The sequence below is a fragment of the Diospyros lotus genome, chromosome 14 (genome assembly GCF_014633365.1).
Source record: "Diospyros lotus cultivar Yz01 chromosome 14, ASM1463336v1, whole genome shotgun sequence".
Lineage (NCBI taxonomy): Eukaryota > Viridiplantae > Streptophyta > Magnoliopsida > Ericales > Ebenaceae > Diospyros > Diospyros lotus.
The window spans coordinates 21,917,137-21,940,964 of record NC_068351.1 but is presented as its reverse complement, the minus strand read 5'-3'; the positions used below and the strand labels follow the sequence as shown (position 1 = coordinate 21,940,964).

The 23,828-nt window shown below is 37.0% G+C and overlaps 2 protein-coding genes across 2 annotated transcripts; both read right to left on the bottom strand.

Annotated features, from left to right (window-relative positions):
* Positions 1–2,691: 2,691 nt before the first annotated feature.
* LOC127790940 (CLAVATA3/ESR (CLE)-related protein 9-like) lies at positions 2,692–2,991 on the bottom strand. The gene has a single exon (XM_052320674.1). It carries the CDS (start codon positions 2,989–2,991, stop codon positions 2,692–2,694), a length of 300 nt encoding a protein of 99 aa, XP_052176634.1.
* Positions 2,992–5,195: 2,204 nt separating this feature from the next.
* On the bottom strand, positions 5,196–14,843 carry LOC127790720 (SNAP25 homologous protein SNAP33-like). The gene is made up of 6 exons (XM_052320340.1): positions 14,673–14,843; positions 13,268–13,846; positions 6,440–6,533; positions 6,184–6,314; positions 5,635–5,732; positions 5,196–5,527 (listed from the first exon to the last, which is right to left on the bottom strand). The coding sequence occupies exons 2-6, from the start codon at positions 13,739–13,741 to the stop codon at positions 5,428–5,430; spliced, it is 897 nt and encodes a 298-aa protein (XP_052176300.1). The 5' UTR covers positions 13,742–13,846; positions 14,673–14,843; the 3' UTR covers positions 5,196–5,427.
* Between the last annotated feature and the right edge of the window lie 8,985 nt (positions 14,844–23,828).

Here is a 23,828-nt window from a genome sequence, read left to right as displayed (position 1 = left end):
CCCAATCACTGTCGTTCTCAACCACCTTATCCTTAAAGCTACACTAAAGAGATAAATAGCGGGATATGACCAAATGGCCAGAGTGGCCTTTGGCCCTTTACTGATATCACTCTCAAGATCCTCCCCCATAATAAAGTATTTCCACTTCTCCTAAGAATCGAACCCATACTGGGAGCCCCCAACTAAACTTTTCAACTTGCCCTTTTGCCATTTGGCTATGCCCCGAGGGGTTTGAACATCTCATTATTAACATTATATAAATATGTTTTTGGTGCTTATATTTTTAATTAAAAAAAAAACAAAAGCAATAATTAAAACTGAAAATCACACTAAGCAAAAAAAGCAAACAAACAACAAAAAGAAATCCTTCCAATATGAGACGTCGGCAACAGCAAAAGGGGGAAGAGATGCCAACGGCAATAAAGGGAGCTGGTTCGAGTAGGTGAGAGAGAGGGAGAGAGTGAGAGACAGAGAGTAGGCGAGGGGCAGGTGGAGGAGACACCAACAACAGCAAAGGTGGTGGAGACGCCAACGGTAGCAAAAGGGGAGGAGATGCCGGCGATAGCAAACGGGGGAGATGCCAGACATGCCTGGTCTAGATATCTTATGCGCTTGGTTTGGATCTGGCGTCTCCTACAGAGTCCCTTGGTCCGCTCTCACTCTTCGGGGTCTGCTGTCGTCTTGCGTGCGTCCCCTATGTCGGCGGCGAGGCCGATCTTTGAGTGAGAGAAGGGGGAAAAAAAGAGGGAAAGATAGATAGAGGGGGATGGAGAGGGAAGATTTTAAAATGTATTCAAAATTTTGAGTTAAATTTATCATGATATATCGGTGTCAAAATATCATGAAAAATTTGATTGTCATCAAAATTGTCACGATAAAATTGTGGGTCTAGCATTTTCAGCTTAGGAATAAGCCAGTATAGGTTTAGCTTATGCAGAAGTCACAGAATCCAACAATGGAATGGCGAGCCCCTGAGGCCGTCTTGTACTTGTAATTCTGTAGTCCGCCAGGTGTTCCAGTTATTTATACTGTCTTCCTGAATAGCTACAGTGGCCTATAGCTGTAAGAGCTAGATATTCATATTTTTATTTGTTTATTTTTTTTCATGGAAGTGGGGCATGTTTTCCCCTGTTAATTTTACCGAAGTTGTGGATCGTAGCTTATGTTTATTCATGGCTGCGGTACAATCTAGATTAGGGCACACATAGGTGTGTTTGCTATTGTGATAGTTCTAGTGGATACCGGATACGAGATGTGAACCTCACCCTTAATTTGTTGTAATTTTTACTTTAGACAATCTAGCTAGAGTATTAAAGTGGGATTAAATATTGTGTTAAATATAAGATCGATGTAGTAGATTGGTTTGAAAAATTAATTTTAACTTGTGGGGAAGTTAAGAGTTATCGTGCCATGTCTGTCTGTATCTTTTAACTGCCATTCTATGGTATGAATTTCTAGTAATATATATTTGGATATATGTCCGAGAAACATCGTGGTAGCGCCATGGATCTTGCTTCAGTTTGTTATGGAAGTGGGATTGATTTTCAAGATGTTATGGTATTGATAGATGAAGCAAACATAAACATGTCGAAATATGTGATGTGCCTTCCTATTGGGTACTTCACCTTGAAAGGGAGACTTAGATAAACCATCCGAAGTCATTATACACAGGCTAGGGAACTAATCCCTTCGTTGGCTAGAGTAGGTAAAGGTTACACTGCCTCAGTTTGATCAGATTATGGTTTTCATTCTAATCTGTTACCTTCTAATTAAAGAAATATATTAACTGTGCATTTGGATTAAGTAATCCCCTCAACATGTCTGATTTGTTAGGAAATCGGTAGTTAGTGTAAAAAGGGTCAGATCTTTTAAGTATGGATTCCGAGACACCGATTGATTGGCGAGTTTGAAGAAGCCATGTAACAGATTCTACCAACTACATGAACTCATTATGGTGCTGTTTCTCTTATGAACTAAAAATCTATTGTAGTCTCTGCAATTACCATAGCAACTAAGATCTTGAATTGAAATCACTTGTGTTTCTCACATATTGATCAAGCTTTTCCTGGAAATGTTACTGTTCTTTTACCTTGCGAATATAGCATTACTGTTGCTTCTGCTTCCTACTCTTCACCCTCATTATTATTGTTTTATATATATATGCGTGCGCGTGTGTGTATTATCATAAATATTGATTGCCTTATTTGACTTGACTTAGAAGAAATATGCTGTAGATCTCTCTACACAATTAATTAGCGGATCAAAGAGTTTGGAGGCCTGTGGATTTTGAGTTGAAAGTGACCTTACAGAAGTTACTTGATAAGGTTGGTCTGAGAGAGAGAGAGAGAGAGAGAGGTATTAATAATAAAGATGAGAAGGATGCATGCATTTATTCATGGACTGCAGCTTTGCAGCTACAGATAGCATAAAGAAATAAAAAAGAGTTTGAAATTGAAGATAGTCATGCCATGGCTCTTTCAAACTCCTCTCTCGGAAAGATTCTGTCACCGGAGCATGAAAACAAAATCTTTAGGTAAAAACTCAAAACTATTTTCGTTGATATCTCCTCTTCCTGCAGGTACAATAGGTAACCCTATGAAAGTTTGTTCCAGAACGGAGATGAAGAAAACAGAAGAATGCATAGAAGCTGAACCAAGGCATAGAATGCCATGGCTATCAAACTCGTGCGCGTCAATTATGAAGCGGATTTGGCCCACTGGGAACCAGTCGCTCCTCAACACCGAATCTTGGATCGCCATGATCAGACAACGGAGCTGTAAGCAGAGGATTTTGATGATTCCCTTGAAGCTGCACATGAAGAGAAGAAGAGGAGGTGCCATGGTGGAGTTGACGATCAACTTTCCGAGTCTTCTGAAGGTGCAGCTGATGATGGGCTGCAGAAGAGGTCCCTTTGGAAGCTGAAATGAACGATTCGATCTCTGAAATCGAAACGAGGAAGAGGAAGAAAGCTGCTGAGAGATAGAGCCTCATGGCGTCTGGAAGCCAAGGCAACAAGAATGAAGAGAACCTGAATCTTCATTGCAATATAAAGGGGGAGGGAGAATGAGAATAAAGTTGGTAATAGGGGAGCCTGAATGCATGGACCAGATATCCATGAATCCCCTCCCTACAAAGAGGAGGGCTTCTTAAATGCCCTTTTATGGAAGCTTTTGTTTTGGTACGAAAATGGGATAAAGGAACAGCAAGAAAGGGTACTTGTGTGTATCTTGATGAAGATGTAATGCTAAATGTATGGATTCAATTGCTGCTGCTGCTCTGAGGATATAGCGGTGGCAAACTTAACATCTTCTGCAAAAGGAAAAAAAGAGGCCCTTGGCTGTGGCCGCATTAATTGATGGGTTGTTATGGTGCCCTGTTGGCCGTTGCTGCATTTAATGGGAAAGGGATTCATTCATCTACTTGTTGCCAGAAACAACAGCAAATATATCACTCAGTCAATATTATCTGTGTTGTATTTGCAGGAGATGCATACTGTACTCTTTAATATATAATCCCACTCTGTATTTGTTTCCCCCCAGTCCCCAGTACTGTGTAATATAATGTGTATTTGAATCTTAATCAAGATGAAATCATTACTTTCTTTTGATGAATGAATATTTACGTGTGTGAGAGAGAGACTCATCTTGTATCTTATCTTCTCACCCATGAAAAGTTTTATATATATATACACAAACATATATATAAAGTGGAAGGGGCGAGGGTAATCTATTCAACTCTTCTCAACTTTTTACCAAATTCTTTAACAGCCATCAAGCTATTGACTTTTTTCACTTGCAAATATAGAAGAATTTTGCACTTAGCTTTCGAAGCAATAAGGGCTTTTATTTTTTGTCCAAATTACAAGAGGGTAATATAAGGAGTTTTTTTTTTCTTTTTTTTTTTTTAAAGGTGTTTAAGTCATTAACAACTTAATACCTTAAAGTTTGGAAACAAGATTGTGTGACCATCTTACCAAGTAAAGACAAATTTTCTTGTAAAATAATAGTCCACCACTAAGAGGGTACAACCTTATACTTGACATGAAATGTTAGTTATAATGTAACCCAATTCTTATGGTTAAAATATTTAAATTTTAACAATAACATATATTTTTACATGTTCTTATAATGAAAAGAGTTAAAATGTTCATAACTTTATGGTCAAATTGGGTAAAGAAGGGAGGGAATGAAAGAGGAAGGCAAGGTAAAGGGTGAAAGGGTGAATGGAATAGTTTTTATTTGCTTCCAAACCTCATTTTTTCTTACACCTTAATTCTAGATAAGGAAAATTAATAATAATCTTACTATTTTATTTTTTTTTAAATCTAATATTATCCTTAATTAAAACAAAACTCTCTAATTACTTTTTATTATGTAATTGCTTTGTAACATTTTTTATTTAAATGCCTAAAATATATTGAAATGTCTTAAGTTATAACATATGGAAATTTAATTTAATTTTTAATGTTTTATAATTTATTTTGTATGTAAAGGGTATAAATCTTCTTTCATTTTTATTACTTTACTTTTACTCTCATTCCATTCTCCATTTCTTTTAAAAAAGATTATATTACTCTTCTTTAGGTTTCAAAATATAGAAGAAATTAATTTTTAATATTTTATTACCTTCATGTTACTTCTTTTCCCCTTTTCCTCTGCGTGTGTACCCCTCACCTAAACAAAGCATTTATGTTATAATGAACAATGCCTTCCTACACTACTTAATGTAACTATCCCAATTTATCCATATTCACTAAGATAGTTATTCTATTAAGATAAAATTAAAATTTTTTAAATTAAGATATGAAAAAATTAAGATAAAAACAAAAAATATTTTAATTTTTTTAAAATTATTTATTAATTTTTTTTAAATATATTAAGAAACATATAAATTATTTTTTTATCTATAAGGTTAAGATAAATTTATTTGAAGGGGAGAAATAAATTTATTTCAAATAAATTTATCTAGATAATTTTAAATAAAAAATAATGACTTTTTTTAAAAAAAATTACTAAATAAATTTAACAAACATAATAAAAATCACTTTTGTTTAGAATATTTTTTTGATCTATATTTTAATTAATATTACCTAAAAAAAATAAAAAAAAGGAAAACAAACCACTTGTGGTATGAGTCTAAAATTGTAAAGTCTATGAGATAGGAGACTAATAAAACTAATAAGATATGAGGGTACATACGATAAACAGGTGTTTCTCAATCAATCTAAGTTCCTTGATAAAGGTGACTTTGAATTAATTTCTTGACATTTCTTCAGGAAAATAAAATAAAAATTTAAGAGCTCATTCAGTTTTAATTCTATCTGGATAGATTCTATCCAAATAGATTTATTGTTTAGTTTTTAAGGCAGCGAGAAAGGCAGCGATAAGCCAATGACAGATATCGAGTCTGCATCCAACCAGAGCTTCTCTACTTCCCGAGCATATGGCGTCCCCTCCGGTTGGCGTCTAACACACGGGTATTCAGCACATCCATGTCGTCCTGTACGTGACCCAAGCCTTCATTTTGCCTGCAAAGATCGAAGCAAACCATCTACAGTTATGTTTCAACCAAAAAGACGGGGCATGTCAAGAGATGGCTAATACAATGAACATCCATGGGACACAGAAAACTGACCTATCAATTTCAGATCCCATGTCAACAGCCATGCCCTTCAGCTCCCCCAATAGATCACTTATATCTGAAAGTGCATCATCTTGCTTTGTCTTCTCTACCTGTTTGATTGCATCTAACCAATGTCCATCAGTTTCAATAATCTCCAATCAAATAATTTAATTTAGATTTCTACTGGTCAAGGTAGAAGGAAGTTATCATCTAAGATAAACACACCAACAGGGAAGGTAGAAACAGAAGGAAGAAGGCGATGAGATTGTTCACTGGAATCCTGTACTCATATACCTGTTTTGTTTTCGTTCCTTTTTTTTTTCCTTTTCTTTGGGCAAGGCAAGGAAATGAGTTTTTGAGAAAAAAATGCCTGGCAATCTACTGACCATCTTGAATGATATGCAGTTTATGAATATGCTAACAAAAAATGATGCATTTCCAAATGGTAATCCAGAAACATTGAAAATTTCCATTTCCTGCCCCATGCATATTGCAGAAAAACTTTTTCCTTTGTTTTTTTTTTTTTTTTTTTTTTCTGAATCAATAATAATAGACACGGACCTCAACTTTCTGCAGTGCATTGGTAGGTTCAGGCAGTGGCGTTTGTGTATTTGAGTGTCCTTTGGATGCAGGGACCAGTCCCAATCGCTCCCGCTGCTCCATGTGGTTACCTCTTCTATAAGCCGGATCATCTGCAAAAAGGCCAACCACAAACCATGGTCAATCTAAACCTAAAGAAAAAGAATTCATCGTCTTTCTGCCTTCAAAATGGTAGCTTGACTTTTGAGCATAATAAGTACTGAACACGAGAAAGAACCTCTTATCATCACAGGCCCTGTTATTGGGGGTGTCTTCTTCGGCTTCCAAGTCTTGGAGAAGATGCCCCCCAGGCTTCCTAATAGCTTCTCACTCTGAAATCAAAGCATCAGAACCCGTAAAAGAGAAGCATACAAACATCCTATTCCTTAGGGAAAAGTACAATACAACACAGTCTACAATAGGTCAATCATGGCCGAATCTTGGTCTTTTACTCCACTCATTCAGCGCATAATTGGTATCCACTCATATGCTAAGACGCATTACCACAGATACATTAGTAATGTTGGTACATAATAGCATATGTTTATGCCTACAATGAGATTAAAAGGGCATCCCCACTCCCCAGCGCATGAGCTCCCTGCTTTTTGCAATGGTCGTATTTGTACACAACCGTTCCCTTGAAGATATTGATTGAATCTATAGTAATCATAATATATAATTTTTTTTTTTTTTTTGAAAAATACTACTAATCTAAGTTAAAGATACCATTAAATCCATAAAACTAATAGCATAAATATCATTCAACATACAAAATAAAATTATTCTTGTTGAAGTTGTAATTAGGTTTAATTCTGTGTTTTTATTCTTTATTCCTAAAACTTATCGCATCTGTTGATTTAAACCTAAAAAGGTTTTCAAAACTTCATAAAAAATTCCATAGTGTCTTTAGGTGTGTCCTTCACATATCCAACAAATATTCATGAGCGGTCCTAGATGTATCTAACAACAACAAAAACAAGCCTTAAATCCTCACTATGTAAGGTTCTCTAAATAATTTTTAGCTCTTCAACCATCTCTATCTATGGCCATATGTTTTGTAAGAACATTATATATCATTTCATCTCTAATGGTTTTTCGCCTTTTTCTTTCTTTTTTCTTTTTCTAATCGTTCTCTACCTCTTTTAACTTCGTTTGGGGATAGAGTAATCCCCTTTATAATAGCCAATCCCAAACTTGATTAATAAAGAGGGTTACATTACAAAAATCGTTTAATCCTTTCATCATGGATTCTATACAAAAGATTGTTTTGTAAGGCATACAACCCTATTAGTGGTGCATTGTATTGTTCACATATAACAAAAATGGGTAAAGCTGCTAAAATTAGAGCGCAAATAGTGTTAAATTTGCAAGGGTTCTATTATTTTCATGAAAGAGCGCGCATAGAGAGCTTACTCCATGTTCAAATGCTTAGAATTAGATCATGAAATATTGGAACCTTGACAAGGAAATAAATGGAGGTTGTAGATGTGATCATTAGGGATAGAATTAATATCATTTGCCTGTAAGTGTTAAGATGAGTTAGTGAGAAGGCTAAAATGTTAGCTTGGTCAAGATACAAACTCTGGCATGCAGGACAGGAAAGGACCGTAGAAGAAATGGAGTGGAGATTATTATGGATTATAATTTAAAGGGTGATGTAATAGATTGGGAGATAGGATTATCACAGTTACAGTTGTTCTAGGAGAACAGAGAAGTAAATTTTGGGCAGACAAGGTTGATGCAAGAAATGGCTAGAGGCAAGAAGATCATTACAGGTGACTTAAATGGGCATGTAAGGAAAGAAATAAGTATAAAGATGTGCATAAAGATCATGGCTTTGGAGAAAGAAATAATAAGGGAAAAACTAATTTGGATTTTTCCATGGCATATGGCCTCATTATGGCCAATATTATTTTCAAGAAATGAGTTGAACATTTGATCATGCATAAAAGTGGCTTATTGACTACCCAAATAGGATTCTTTTTACAGAGGCAAAAGGATGGCTTGTCTCATAAGGATGTAAAATCATACTGGAACAGTGCTTAACCAATAAGCATAGACTTATTATCTTTTATTTCCGTACAAAAAAATGAGAAAGAATGATGATACGAGACAAAGCCAAACAATCAAATGATGGTATTTAAAAGGTAAAAAACAAGTTATTTATTTCTTAAAAAAAGAGTAATAGAAGAGATTGGATGGTGTAAGGTGAGGCAAATCTAATGTGGAATGAGATGACTGCCCCAATTTGAGACACAACAAAAATTGTTCTGGGAGAATCAAAAGGAAAAGCTCCAAACTGGAAGGAGACAAGATGGTAGAGAAGGTGCAAGAAGAAATCAAGCCCAAGAGAACTTGCTAAAAGACTTGACATAATACCCTAATGAGAAAATTTTGAAGAGCTATATTTTAGCTAAAAGGAGGCCAAGAAGGCCGTAAAAGAAGCAAACTCAAAAGTCTAAGAAAATTGCAAGCTTAACACAAAGACAAAGAAAGATTTATATATATAAGTCGGCTAAAGCAAGGGAAAGAAGAACAAGAGGTTTTGAGCCAAATAATGCATATAAAATACTAAAACCAGAGAGGATTGGTAAATAAGAGGGAGATTAAAGGTAGATGGAAGAAGTATTTCTCAAACCTATTCAATGAATGTGGGGAAATAAATAATACATTAGGGCATCTCAGTAATCTTGAGAAGGATAGGAATTATATGTTTCACGTATTGATCCAAAAGAAGTAAAGCAAGCCATAAAAAAAGTAAAATAATAAAGAACAATAAAGTAGTTGGTCCAAATAATATCCCAATAAAGGCATACGAGAAGAAGATATTTTGTGGTTAATAAAATTATTTCATGTAATTCTTAAATAAAGGAAGATGCCTGATGAATGAAAAAGCACTTTAATGCCTATTTAGAAGAACAAAGCAAATCTTCAAAGTTGTAAAAGTTATAGAGGCATCAAGCTAGTGAGCCACACAATGAAACTACAGGACGGAGTGATTGCAGAGAGGTTAAGAAAGAAACTAAGTTTCCTAGAAATCAATTTGATCTCATGCTTGGTAGGTCAACAATAGAAGTTATATACTTGATAAGACACTTGGAGGAAATGTCAATGGTAAACAAAATGATTTACATATGGTGTTTTCTAGAGTTAGACAAAGCTTATGACAAAGTCCCCCCAAAACTCTTATGAATAGTTTTGAAGAAGAAAAAAGTTTGAATTGCTTATATACTTGCTATTAAAGAAATATACCGTGGAGCAGATATATGTGCTAGAACGTGTGGAGGAAATAAAAAGGTTTTTCTAATTGCAATTGGTTTACGTAAAAAATTTATGCTAAGCCTGATCTCTTAACCCTAGTGATAGATGAACTCCATGAACGGATAGAGGTGCCATAGTATATACCATTTTCAAGTGACATTGTATTGATGGATGAGACAAAAGTAATGGATAGTAAGCTCGAGATATGGAATGATGATTTAGAATCTGAGGACTTCAAGCTGAATCAAGAACTGATATATGAAAGACAAATTTAGTAAAAAGTTTACATGTGAATGATTTCATGGTGAGACTTTAAGATCAAGTTATTCCAAGAAAAGATCAATTTAGATCTTGGATTAATTATCCAAAAAGATGGGGAGAATATTGAAATGTTACTCATGAAATTAAGGTAGGATGGTCAAAATGGAAAAATGATCTGGCATGTTAAGAAATAATAAAATCCCATTAAATTAAAAGAGAAATTTTTTAAACGGTTATAAGACTAGTTTTATTATATGGTATAGAATGTTAGTGTAATAAAATACCAACATGTGCAAAATATAAACATAACAGGGATGAAGTAATGTTATAGTGAATGCGCATCCATACAAGAAATGAGATAATTAAAAATGATGTTATTATTCAAGCACAAAAAATTATGTTATTTGTTATAAGGTTGGACTGTCTTCTATCGAAGATAAGTCGTGGGAGACAATTTTGGTCATTTAAAAAAAAAAGACAAATAGATGCGAGAATAGTGGATGGAATGAAAAAAGTTCTTCTGACATGAGGTAGAATAAGAAGACAAAAAAAAAAACTTGGTTGGAAACTTTTGCCCATGATAATCACCTTATAAAAAATATACCAAAGATAGAAAACATTGGCAAGCTAGAATCCATGTCATCAAACTCATTTAGTGAGATTATGACTTGATATGTCATTTTTGTTTGTTGTTCTCTACCTCTTTAGCTCCAAAATTTTTCCACTCTTTGCATGGTCCTGGATTCCTGGAAAAGCCAGCACCCAACCATCAATGTTTGCTAATCTTCAAGATGTGTTTATTTACTTCTTACGTGTCTAAACTATTAATCATGTCTCACATATTTTTTATTCAATAAGCACCACTCCAACCTTATTTCAGTATAATCTTATTTCTAATTCTATCTTCTCTTCTATGATCACACATCTACCATAACATTGCCATCTCAGTTAAATATGGCATACGTTAAGACATGCCATTAAGTGTGGCTATGTTTCTTGAAGCATCCAATGAGTATACATGTTCAATATGTACCAAACACAGATGTGATACAAAATAAAGTGTCTGTGCTGTATAGCTCATAAGTATTTTCATGCAATGTGCAGAGATAAAGATAAGAAACCATGGATAAATTGATGCTATTTTGTTAAGTTTGCAAAGAAATATATCAAAGATGGGACGGGTTGAGCAAATGACGATAACAAGGAACCACAAGTCAAGGAATCAATTGCTGCAATTTATACAATCACAACAATTTCATTGATTAATGCAAAATATTAATAAATACTAATGCTCTCATTTAACATAGGAATTTACTTTCCATCACTGTAGGATATCATATAGCTAATTGTAATATCAATATTACTTAGTGAGATGGAAATTTGGGTAAGAGGAGCAGAGAGAAGTTCCTTAGGAGATACACAAGTGTTTGTTTAATTCATATTTTCTAAAAATTGTGAAGCAGTCCTTCCATGAACCTACATAAATACATACATATGCATAACCATTTTTCAAATATAAAATGTAAAATATGATTTAAAATCCTAATAATTCTAATGTTGCAATAAGTCCAATATCTGCCTTTCTCCTATAAACCTAAAACGAGAATCTCTTTCTTGATGCTTGTCACATGTCTTCATGTGCAGGGGTGATTTGGTTGATTCTTCTATGTATGCTGGTCAGAAAGGCTAAAACAAAGAAGATATAGGATAAGAAAACTAATGCAGATTTACAATTTTGCTTGGTATATCAAATAGATACATCTATTTGGTGTGAAATCAGTACATAAATTATTCTTATAGAAATAATAAACGAACAACTCTTAACACAGATGCATTACCCAATTACATCATTCAAAACCAATCAATAGAGATTCTCCTGTTTACCAAATGCCTTTTACCATAAAATGGTATCTGCAGGACCATGTCAGGTTGGCTACTTTCTTAGTTTTTCAACTTTTAACTTCTTTTTTAAATTATTGATGGAAAACTCACTAAAGTGCTCTAATTGTTTAAACGTGACACCCTGTCTTATTGGAAGTACCACAGTTCTACATAATAGGTCCAAACTAGAGGTGAACGAACTTAATTGCTCACGGTTTGGCCAGATTAATCTATCTTCATTCATTCTTAATGTTTTTGCTTTAAAACTAGACCAAAACCAAAAAATAACATATCAACCCTTAATCTTACTAGGTGGGATTAGCTACATAGATCCTAGCTCGCCAAGCATTTCTATCAAAACTAGAAGAAAGAAAATTCAAAACAAAAATGCATGAATAAAAACTTCCTATTTCCCAATATATTGTAGAAAAACTGGAATGCAGTTATCTTAATACATGTAACTCGATATATTATCCTGAGACAAATCGAAAGAAAATTAACTGAAAGAGGAAACAATTAACTCAGCAGAAAAAAGAAAAAGGAATAATTAAAATTCTTAAGGGTATATTAACATACCAAACTTTCCATAGTCTCAAAATAGAGAAGGAAACTCCAAATTCACCCTCCAATATAATAGTATTAAGGCTATTGATGTAGTTTTTCTTTTTCATTTTTTTTATGACAAGCTAGTTCTAAATGTAGGCAATACTTCAAGAAAATGCTTACCCAGTCATCACATTTATGGAGTAGGTGTTATTCTTTCTCACCATAGAAACAAGGTCAAAGCCCCTTTAAACAAATTTCCTCCAATGCACCTAATTGCGCTACATTTTAGGTTAACAACTTAAGGTATCTGAAACTTTCAGAAAATTTTGAACTCCATATAAGAATTGGGAAGACCTTTTTTTTCTTGAGCCTCCAGCAATTTTCTCTTTTAGCAAATTTTTGTTTGGGAGACCATGCATTTTAGCTTTTTTCATATTAGCTTTTAAAGCATTCAAGGCAAAATACCAAAAAGGTCAATGAAGTCACTTCAGAAAATATTTTTAAAGCATATATAGATATAAAGATATAGTGAGCTAGAATCTGTTTAGCCAACCACACATAGTGAGATAAAAACTTGATATATTCTTGTTCTACACTACCAAAGGAGGATCAGTTTAGAAAATACCTTTCTCAACAATGTCATCACCTTAAATCATTACCCTTTTAAAACCTAAATAATTTACTACAAAGAAAGAGTAGCCAATTTGAGTTGGCCACCAAACAGTCACCTAAACCTCTTTGTAGAGCAACCTTGTCCATAGGCATTTAAAAAAGAATCTTTTTTATTTTTTTATTCTTTTGCTAAAAAGCTGCTCCCAAAGGAGTACTAAATAAAGAATTTAAGACGCCATATCAAAACATTCAAACTACTAAATAGTAAAACCAATGGCGAATAATAGAAAACAGTATCCACTATTCAGGTGGTTTTTATGAGGAAGTTTTTTTTTTTTTCCTTTTTTTGAGTAAGTATTTTTATGAGGAAGTTAATCTTATGGTATATGGTGGTTTCATTTTTAGCATCTAGATATACCTATATTCTCAAACTAGAACTAAAACAATAGGAAAAGAACAAGAAAAAGCAGTCAATAAATAACAGGGAAAATAACTTGAGCTGTACCCTACTAAGATCATGATCAATGTCAGCAGCAACCGTGTGAGCCCTGGTTATTTGCTCCCCCTGCTGATGCAAGGCAACCAAAGTCTTGGTAGCATCCTCTCTCATCTCCTCTGCTATCTTCAGGCAATTGTTGACTGTTTTTGTAGTCTCCTCAGATCTGTACACAGCATAATTTTCTAATTCTTGGACACTCTGGTTCTCTAATCCTCCAGAGTCTTGGAAATTATTCCTGTATCTATTTCTTGGTGCTGAAGAAAGTGAATCGGCAGATGAAGACGCCCTATTTCCTCCATTATCATCAAAAAGGCGGTTGACATTGCTTTCAGAAGCTCTATGTTGGGTTTTACGGGTGGTGGTGTTGTCTAACTCATCATAAGAGTCAAAAGGATTCAAGCTAGAACCCGTAGGAATTTTTGGAGCAACTGGGCTTTGTTTTACATTATTCTTTATGGTAGGTTTCTTAAGACCGGACATTTTTTGTAGACAAAATGAAAAGTTTGATTAGTTGTTTTGTTTGAACTTCTTTAATGGTAACTAGACAATACTTCAGTTAACTTCAAAACTGACTTCAGTAAGTACCTGAACAAACATAGAAAAGGTCCAACTGTAAGGTACTGTTAGATCAACAATAAGAAAACAAAGGCCAAAGTATGCATTTCATGGAAGGAAAAGTATGCATTTCATTATGTAGTTTTCAACATAAAAGGGGACAAAACAAAATATCCAAAACAAAGTACTAATAAAAAAGTTATAAACCAGAACGAAGATGGTGGGGAATAATAATTGATTACAACGAAAAATAAAACAAAATAAAAAAAAAAGTAATAAAAATAAAACTGTATTTAGTTCCTCTGCTTTTAAGAATATGCCTTCGGGGTGCTCTATAAAAGATCATCAAGAAGAAGAATGAGGCAATAAAGCCTTAGAAACTCAAGTCCCCTCTTGCTACATATGGATGCTCAAAAATATAGGGGAATATTAAATATAGACATTTTAAATTCCCAATTTTAATCAGTATGATCATTAAGCTTAATTGGGGCGAGTCAGTTGAATGAAACAAGCAGAGATTAAAAGTTTCATGATTTTCTTGGTTCGCTTTCTTGGAGATACTCAGGAACAAAACATGCCTATAACGAAGAAAACAGAACCCGAAATTTCAAACTGCACTAAAATTAACAAGTTCCTGGGAAACATCAATTAAAATGATAAAGGAATTGAAACGAGATGAAGTGAAAATAGAAACCAGCAATTTCGATTAGCAAATTGGCAGTTGCAAGAAGAATAGGAATCGAGCAGATTTGAAGTTACCCAGATTTGCAAGATAAGTGTACTCCATTAGAAAATTAAAACCCAGAAACAGAATCAGAGGATGAATAAAATGGAAGGTTAGAATCTTTGGGGCTACCTGAGATTCCAAGAAGACCAGAGAGAAGGGGGTTGCTCCAACTGGAAGAAGAAGAAGAAGAAAAAGAAGAAAAGAGGGCAAGTACAGGGAAGAAGTCTTGAGGGTATGAACCGATCAACGACTTGTTCTAAAAATTTGTTTGGTGGGTCCTTTTCTCTTCCCATCTTTGTCTTCCCCCGTCCTTGGTTTCTCCACCGCACGGGCAAGGCCAAACTTAATTATTACCAGAGGGTGCGTCGGGGAAGATCTACATATAAATAAATAATAAAAAATTAATAAACATTAATTTAGTGATAGTTATATTTAAATTTTTAATTTTTTAAGTAAAATTTAAACATAAAAAGATTTTAATATAGTGATAAAATTATTTTCAAGTTTATTGTAATTGTGTCAGTTATGAATTTAAATTTGTTGCCAATTTGGTATATAACAGCAATTTTTAATCTTTATAAACAAAGTACATAAAGAATATTTTGAAAATTTAATTTGTTGACAGAGTTTCGTAATATGGAATGGATTATTATTTATTAAGATAAGGAACTTTATTGTTATTTTAGAATGGTTATAAATGAATGTTTTATTTAGAAGGGTAAATATATAAACACTAGTTACTGTTAAAGGTTGGGAACAGAATGTGAATGCTCCTAACGTGTGAGAAAGAATATAGAGATCTCCCTTGCTATTAAAATGACACGTTAATTAATTATTTTGTCCTTATTTTCAATCTCTCTCCTTTTCATTTCTCTCTCATCTCCATCTCTTTTTTTCATGGTTCAACATCAACCCAATGAGGTTGTAAAGAATCCTAATGAGATTCTCAACAACCTCGTTAGGGTTGAGAATCTCATAATTGTGTTAGAATCCCAAAAGAAAGCGAAAGAGAAGAAAAGGGAGAAGGAGGAACTTCGTGGCAACAATAATAGGTCTCCTTCACAATGATGGAAAAGGGTATCTCAAACAAGCCTCCCTCGAATGGATTGGCCCCAAAGAGTCTTTGGCGTTCTCTTCCATGATAACAACACTAAAAGGTCTTCTGAAGGGACCTTGTCCACAAAAGTTATCTTTTACTTCCACTTGTTGGCTTTTCCAAAGAGCTTGTTTGGTTGTCCTACAATAATAGTTCCTCAATCTTGTTTTTGGTTGTAAGTCAAAGGGAAGAGTATGCATTTTTCAAGGAATCATGTTCCCGAAGGTTGGTGTGCAAATTTGTTGGCTTTTGGAGGATTTTTGAGTGCTTTGTGTTCTTTACAAGCATCAGAAGAATTAAAGGTATCTTTGGATGCGAGAGAGACCACACGTGCACAATTATTATGCAATTGTTCCGTCCTCGAATGTGTGGCTATAAATAATGGTGGTCCCTTGTGGGTTATAACTTCCACCGTTTCCTTACCCCGAAGATACTTGCACTTGAAGGCCCTCATCGAAGGCTCTTTTGTATCTTTTGGTTCTTCAAAAGGCAACACCTACTATCCGAAGACCCATCCATGCTTTAATACGCTTTCGAAAGTCCCTTCTGCTTGGCACCTCTTTTAAAGAATCCTTTTGTAAGAGCATTTAAGGTAATTTAATAATGGCTTCATCTAAACCTATACTTGTACCTGAAGAAGGTACATCCAGGGCTTTTAGGGTAGTAATATCCCCAAGATTAAGGAGTAGGAATGTGGTAGAGTATGCACACGCATTTAAAATTCTTGCTTCTTAGGGTTTGGATCTAGATCCCAAATGTGTGGGACTCTAGTATTTATAAAGGTCAAGGACTGGGACACGTAGCATCCTAGGACACATGGAATGCTTGTGCAAAGGCGTGTGGCTCAACCCTTTGGGTGAGACGTATAGGCTTGAAGAAGCCTTCAAGGATTGGAAACCTTGAAGAGTACCCCTTGGATGGATTGGCCCCAAAGAATCTTCGATATTCTCCTTCAAGATAACAACCCTTAAAGAACTTCTAGAGAGACCTTATCCACAGAAGTATCTTCTACTTCCACCTGTTAACTCTTTAAAAGGGCTTGTTTGGTTTCCCTACAACAGGTTAAATACAACCACTTTAGGTCCCTTGGGGTAGCTCGACCTAGTGGCTAACAGAGAGTTGAAACGTAGGTTGCAACACCTAATCGTGGTAAGACACCCATATTTTTTGTGCTTATTTTTGACTAGCAATTCGAGAAGGATATAAGCGCATTGTCTGAGGCAATAATACTGGACGTACAACCACTCGCATACAACTGTAAGGTAAAGTGTTAATTCTCACTACCTTACTATTATCTCACCCTGGCTATTGTGGTTAGCATGCTTCATTAAAGCACGCTCGAAGTTACAAGCATCCAAGTTCTAATATCTTGTTTCGTATTTACGATATTGATGTGACACTACCTAAAATTACAAGTATACCCCTATGCGTTAGTGGCCTTGCTCACCACATGGATTGCCCGAGAGGCTGACACGTGGCAAGTCAACAATCTGGTGCGGAGTTCGAAAGATCCAAGCCGGTCCTCATCAGGTACAAAAAACTCTACAGCTCTCACAATTATTACAATCCGCATTTACTCTACTAATTTGAGCGTCAGAGTCCACCTTGAGGGACCCTAGACCCGCAACTCCGTTGTCTTGCAGGTCCTATCACCGAGGTCCGACATCGCCAAGTCCGAGGTCTGATTCCCGAGGTCCATTCGTAAAGGTGGCACGTGGTGGTCGGTCCCAAAAATCATCATCATTTGGCACCCACCGTGGGGCCGACGTCCAGACTCGCCATCATCTTCTTTCCCTGCCTCGCGCTTCGGACTTCAACTCCTCACCTTTGACCTCGGCCTTTCCACAGGTATCAAATGAATTTTGCTCCCTACTATAACTAACGACATGGCTCCCCGAAGGAATGTGACTCGTAGCCAGGCTGGGGCTAATCTAAAGGCCCCACCGCAAGGGGAGAATCCACCATCTCTGGCCAATCCAATGCCAGAGGATCGACTCACTAGGCTGGAGAATCAGGTCCAACAGTTAACAGAGTTGTTGACTGGTTACTTATACCAGAATGAACAACATCGTGCGCACGTGCCCTCTCAGCGGGCGGAGCACCAGTCTCCTCCTCTTACTCGGGAGCCTCGTCAATCCCACCATTTGGGTCAAGAAATCCACCCCTCTGAGGCGGCATGATCTACTTCTTCCCCCTCACGAGAAGGATGGACTTCTCAGGAGAGGCGACTGCGTTTCCTAGAGAGGCAAGTCTAGGAACTCAAAAAGGGAAAGGAAGAGCTGCCCCACCTCGGCTCTAACCAACCCTTGAGCAAGGGCATCATGTCGAAGGTTCTACCAGAAAGGTTTCGTATCCCATCCATCAAGCTCTATGACGGAAGCACAGACCCCTATGATCACGTAGAACTTTTCTCCTCTCACATGCTAGTGCAATCGGGGTCCGACGCGATGTGGTGCCGGGCATTTTCAGCTACTTTTGGGAGGTCATGCCTGGACTTGGTACTCCTGCCTTCCCCATCGTTCCATCAACAATTGGGAAGAGCTGAAGACTTGTTTCCTAGCCCATTACGCTCCCTTGAAGCGCCACCAGAAGTCTTCCATGGCTCTGGTGAACACCAAGCAAAACCAGGGTGAATTTCTAAGGGATTTCGTGGCTAGATTCAATGAGGAGGCATTGAGCATTGACGAGTTCGATCAGCGGATCGCAATGGTGGCTCTCCAGAATGGCTTGAGGGCGGGACCATTCGCTCAGTCCTTGGCCAAGACTCCACCTCGTACTTTCACAGAAGCCCTTACACGGGCTAATAAGTACATCAATGCGGAAGAGGTGATGAAGGTGAAGCAAGCTGAACAACCTGAGAAGAAAGAAAGAGAAAAGGAAAAGAAAAGGCCAATGATGGAACAGAAGACAGACTATCGCCCCTCTCGAACCCAGGATCGCCTGGGCTTTGGGGGTGCCCATGGCAGCCCGGTGAGTTATACTCCCCTCAACACCAATCGAGCAGAAATTTTACTGGCATTAGAGGATAAGGATTATATGTGGCGTCCTCCACCGCTAAGGTCTCCACCTAACATTCGAAGCAAAAGAAAGTATTGTCATTTCCACCGCGACCATGGTCATGTTACAGAGGACTGCATCCAGTTAAAATAAGAGATTCAGGAGCTTATTAATCGGGGTTACCTTCGAGATTTCGTTAGCTAAGAAGGCGTGAGTTCGGGTAGAGTTGATTCCAAGTCAGATAATAGGAGAAGGTCTCCTACTCGGGATCGCTTCCGAGAGCGAAGTTGGACACTGTCCCGGAGAAAAGGAAAACAACCCGCTGGGGATGGATGAGCTCCGAGACCTGTCGTAAATCCGAAAAGCCGCATTACTATGTACTATAACCGATGAGTCCACGCTAGGAGTTTCATGCCATGAGATCTTGTATTGAGACGGTTCGACATAAGCCATCCTCGAGACGCGAATAAACTAACTCCGAATTGGGAAGGACCGTACCGAGTGATAGAATCCTTAAGTCCGGGGGGCATATCGACTAGAAGATATGGAAAACAAGTTCTTGAAGCATACCTGGAATGTCCAAAACTTAAGGAAGTTTTTTCAATGAGGAGGGGAATTCCTTGAACCTCTTTGTACTCCTTTTTTTACGACTAATGGCAAGACTTCGGATTCTCTCCATCTAATAGCAATCTCACGAAGGCCAACACTTCGCCAAAGAAAAATCCAAAGGTTACGAGCCCTGGGCCGTCCCCAAATGTGGACTAATGGCCATGGAAAAACTCATCCAAGGGTCACGAGCCCTAAGCCGTCCACAAGACAAAGATGGACTAATGGCCAAGGAAAAACTCTAGGCCAACACCCTCCTCCGTGAGGGAGTGGCTAAAATCCAAGGGTTACGAGCCCTAGGCCGTCCACAAGCCGAAGATGGATTAATGGCCAAGGAAAAACTCTAGCCCAACACCCTCCTCCGTGAGGGAGTGGTTAAAATCCAAGGGTCACGAGCCCTAGGCCGTCCACAAGCCGAAGATGGACTAATGGCCAAGGAAAAATTCTAGCCCAACACCCTCATCCGTGAGGGAGTGGCTAAAGTCTAAGGGTTACGAACCCTAAGCCGTCTCCAAAGGTGGACTAATGGCCAAGAAAAAAATTCAGAGCCCAACACTCTTTTTCGCGTGGGAGTGGCGACAATCCAAGGGTTACAAGCCCTAAGCCGTCCACAAGCCGAAGATAGACTAATGGCCAAGGAAAAATTCTAGCCCAACATCCTCCTCCGCGAGGGAGTGGCTAAAATCTAAGGGTTACGAACCCTAGGCAGTCCCCAAAGGTGGACTAATGGCCAAGAAAAAAATTCAGAGCCCAACACCCTTCTTCGCGTGAGAGTGGCAACAATCCAAGGGTCAAAAGCCCTAGGCTATCCCCAAGACAAAGACGAATTAGTGGCCGGAAGGAAATCAACACCCTCATTCGCGTGGGAGTGGCGACAATCCAAGGGTCAAGAGCCCTAAGCTGTCCCCAAGACGAAGGCGAACTAGTGGCCGGAAGAAACTCAACACCCTCATTCGCGTGGGAGTGTCGACAATCCAAGGGTCAAGAGCCCTAGGCTGTCCCCAAGACAAAGGCGAACTAGTGACCGGAAGAAACTCAACACCTTCCTTCGCGTGGGAGCAGCGACAATCCAAGGGTCAAGAGCCCTAGGCTGTCCCCAAGACGAAGAAGAATTAGTGGCCGGAAGGAAATCAACACCCTCACGGAAGTAACTAAAATCCAAGGTTCAAGAGCCCTGACTCGTTCTCGAATTAAAGGAATACAGAAGGTTAGAGAAGGAAAACCACAGCTAGGCACAAACCAAATGGAGCTCAAATAGGCACGACCTACCTTGGAAAATCTCGAGCCACACCTGCGACAAAGAAAAGCCAAAGAAACGGGTTAGTCAAGTTAAGGCTTATTTTGTTATTATTAAAAATATATATATATATTTATATATATTAAAAAAAAGGGGGCAAAAGCCCCAAGGGTCGGCCATGGCCGACCCAATGTGCGTCCATATATATATATTCCATTTATATATATATATGTAATAAAAAAAAAAAAGCAGCAAGCAAGCAGGAAACTCCCCGGCCCTGGCCGACCTCGGCCAGGCCGAGCCAAGCACTAGGCCATGGCCGAGGAGCTCGACCTCGCCAAGATCTGGTGAGGCCGAGCGTGGCCGAGGAAGAAGATGAATTAAAAAAAAAAAAAGACAAAAAACAAGCAACAAATGAGGAGCAAAATAATATAAATAAAAAAAGCAATGGAAGAAATAAAAATAAAAATAAAAGAGAGGAAAAAACTAACCTCAAGAGTTTGGGGCTTAGTTGTCTCATACCTAAAAATACTCCTGCACATCTCAAGAAAAATTTACAATTAAATAGCCTCAGAAATTAAGTTACTCCTCGACCTAGCGTGATTCTCAGCTTAGCTCAAGGAGTGGGGGGCAAGTGATTTAACACTACCTAAAATTACAAGTATACCCCTATGCGTTAATGGCCTTGCTCGCCACATGGATTGCCCGAGAGGCTGACACGTGGCAAGTCAACAATCTGGGGCGGAGTTCGAAAGATCCAAGCCGGTCCTCATCAGGTATAAAAAGCTCTACAGCTCTCACAATTATTACAATCCGCATTTACTCTACTAATTTGAGCGTCGGAGTCCATCCCGGGGGACCCTAGCCCCGCCACTCCGTTGTCTTGTAGGTCCTATCACCGAGGTCTGACATTGCCAAGTTCGAGATCCGATTCCCGAGGTCCATTCGCAAAGGTGGGACGTGGTGGTCGGTCCCAAAAACCATCATCAAATATTTATCTTCTTGTTATGTTATTTATATCTTTATGCATACATGGCATGTGAGAGAGACATACATGCAAATATGCACAAGCTCCAAATAATAGGCACAATTATCAAGTCCAAGACAACCTCATTTCAATCATTCATGAAAAACATTTACAATAAGCACGCATACATGAAATGAAAGCCAAAAAGTACATTCCAAGACCCCAAAAAAGGTACATCAAGAACTTAGACTACCATCGGTGGAGAGGATACCTCGAGATGTCTAGTAGTCATTGTTGGAACCATGACCTAGTCCTTAAGTCAACCATCCTCCAAAGCCTCTGAACCAATAGAGGTGATTGGCCCCGACTCTTAAGTCATGCTCGATTTTGGAGCAAGTTTTTCCTTCTCTGGACAACCCCTCTGCATTTTTGTGTACTATCCCCCTTGATCTTTAGTCAAAGGTAAGAGTAAGGAATCATTGTTGTAACATAGCCTCTATAAGGTTTCCTCCAAAGGGTCTTCGAGTGAGTTCCCCCAGAGAAGTCAACTCGATCCCGGGAGAATGCCTTTTCTTGGAAGGGCCTTGTTCCCCGAAGACCTAAGTAGCCTTTCAAAGACCCTTCGGGAACCATTTTCCCTAAAAGGTCGATTTAGCCTTCCGAAAACCCTTTCAGGGACTAGCTTCCTAAAGGTTAAGGAAGTTTTTTGAAGACTAGCTTCCCCAAAGGCCTAGTCATCCCAAAGCCTTAGCCATTGAGGTCAGACACCCTTACACGAAGAGTCATGCCATGTGACCTCATGCATGTGTGCCACATGTATTAGCCTGCCACATGTCCCAATCCTTCAAGGGATATGAATACCTATTGACCCTTCATTTTCTAGATCCTTCTGGGGAAATTGAAAACTCTCCCTAACTTTTTCGCGCATACCTCTTTTGAAGAGTTCCTACTCTTTTGAAGGCACCTTCTGCATCGCATTGCATCTAGATAACCACTTCAGTAGCATGGCCACATCTAACTTAGGCATCAAAGAGCTCGCACAAGAGAGATCCCCACATGCCTTCTAACTGTTTTCTACCTTGCAGATAGAAAAACTCGAAGTTCCCCTGAAAACCTTTCTATAACTCACTCAAAAGACCCTTTTATAGATTAAGATACCCAGAGACCCTTTTGGAGCCATCCTTCTACAAGACCCCCTTAGAGTGATCTCTTCCGAGTAAACCTTGCTTTTTCGCCTGACCCTGCCAATTTTCTATTAAGGTTTTCCGAAACAAACAAGTTTCAATTGTTGTATTAGGACAACAAAAGTTAATCTATTAAGAAAAATTATGTTCAATCCCTAACCCATTGCTATACTTGTTTTAATAACTTTATATTAAAAATAATTCATATCACACTTAATAATTTTTGAAAAAATATTTTATTTAACAAATACTCGTTTTTACACGTATCCATCAAAATTATTAAGATTTATTAACAAACCTGTCATTATAATCCAATTTATATAGCAATAGTCAATGTAGATATACTAGGGTTATAAATAAGCCAACTTCGAGTTATTAGAAGTATTAGATTTGAACTCAATTTGAATTAATTATTTCAAAACCAATATCTAACCTAATTATTCGATGATGTCCTTTACTTAATAAAAATGATAGGGACTTTATCAATATTATCAACTATAAAGTACTTTTCCTGATAGTTATCATATAAATGTTATTTTTTTTTAATACAAAAATGCCATTTCCCTCTCTCCTCTCCCTTTAATTTCTTCTTTTCGTATGCATATATATACATTTATAAGAAATAGCAGTAGTGAATTATTAGGTTTATATATTTTAATTTATAATTTTTTATACATGTAAGCTGTATTTATATATACTTAACTTTATATTTTATTTTTACGCATAGGAAATATATTTATTTATAAATTTAGGTTTTATTTACTACAAATAGTATTTCAATATATTGACGTAAAAATATTTTTATATAGATTAAGTTTACAAATATATATAATTATATTGTATATAACTATATTTTCTATATAAATATTTTAAGGTTATATTTAATTTCTATATTTTTGTGATTAAAAATATTATTTTTAATTTTTTAAGACAAATTACATATTTATCTCAAATTCCATCTCAAATTTCAGACGGTTACATATTTTTCTTACATGTTTGTGACAGTTATATATTCATCTCAAAATCCGTCTCAAATGTTATTTTCTTAGATTTAAAATGAATATAAAATCTATCTCAAAATCCATTTCAAATTATTCCAAATTTGAGACCAACATTTTTTCGTCTCAAATTTTATATAGAGAATTTTTTATCTCAAAATCCTTTAAAAATTTGTGATTAAAAATTTTCATCCTAAAAT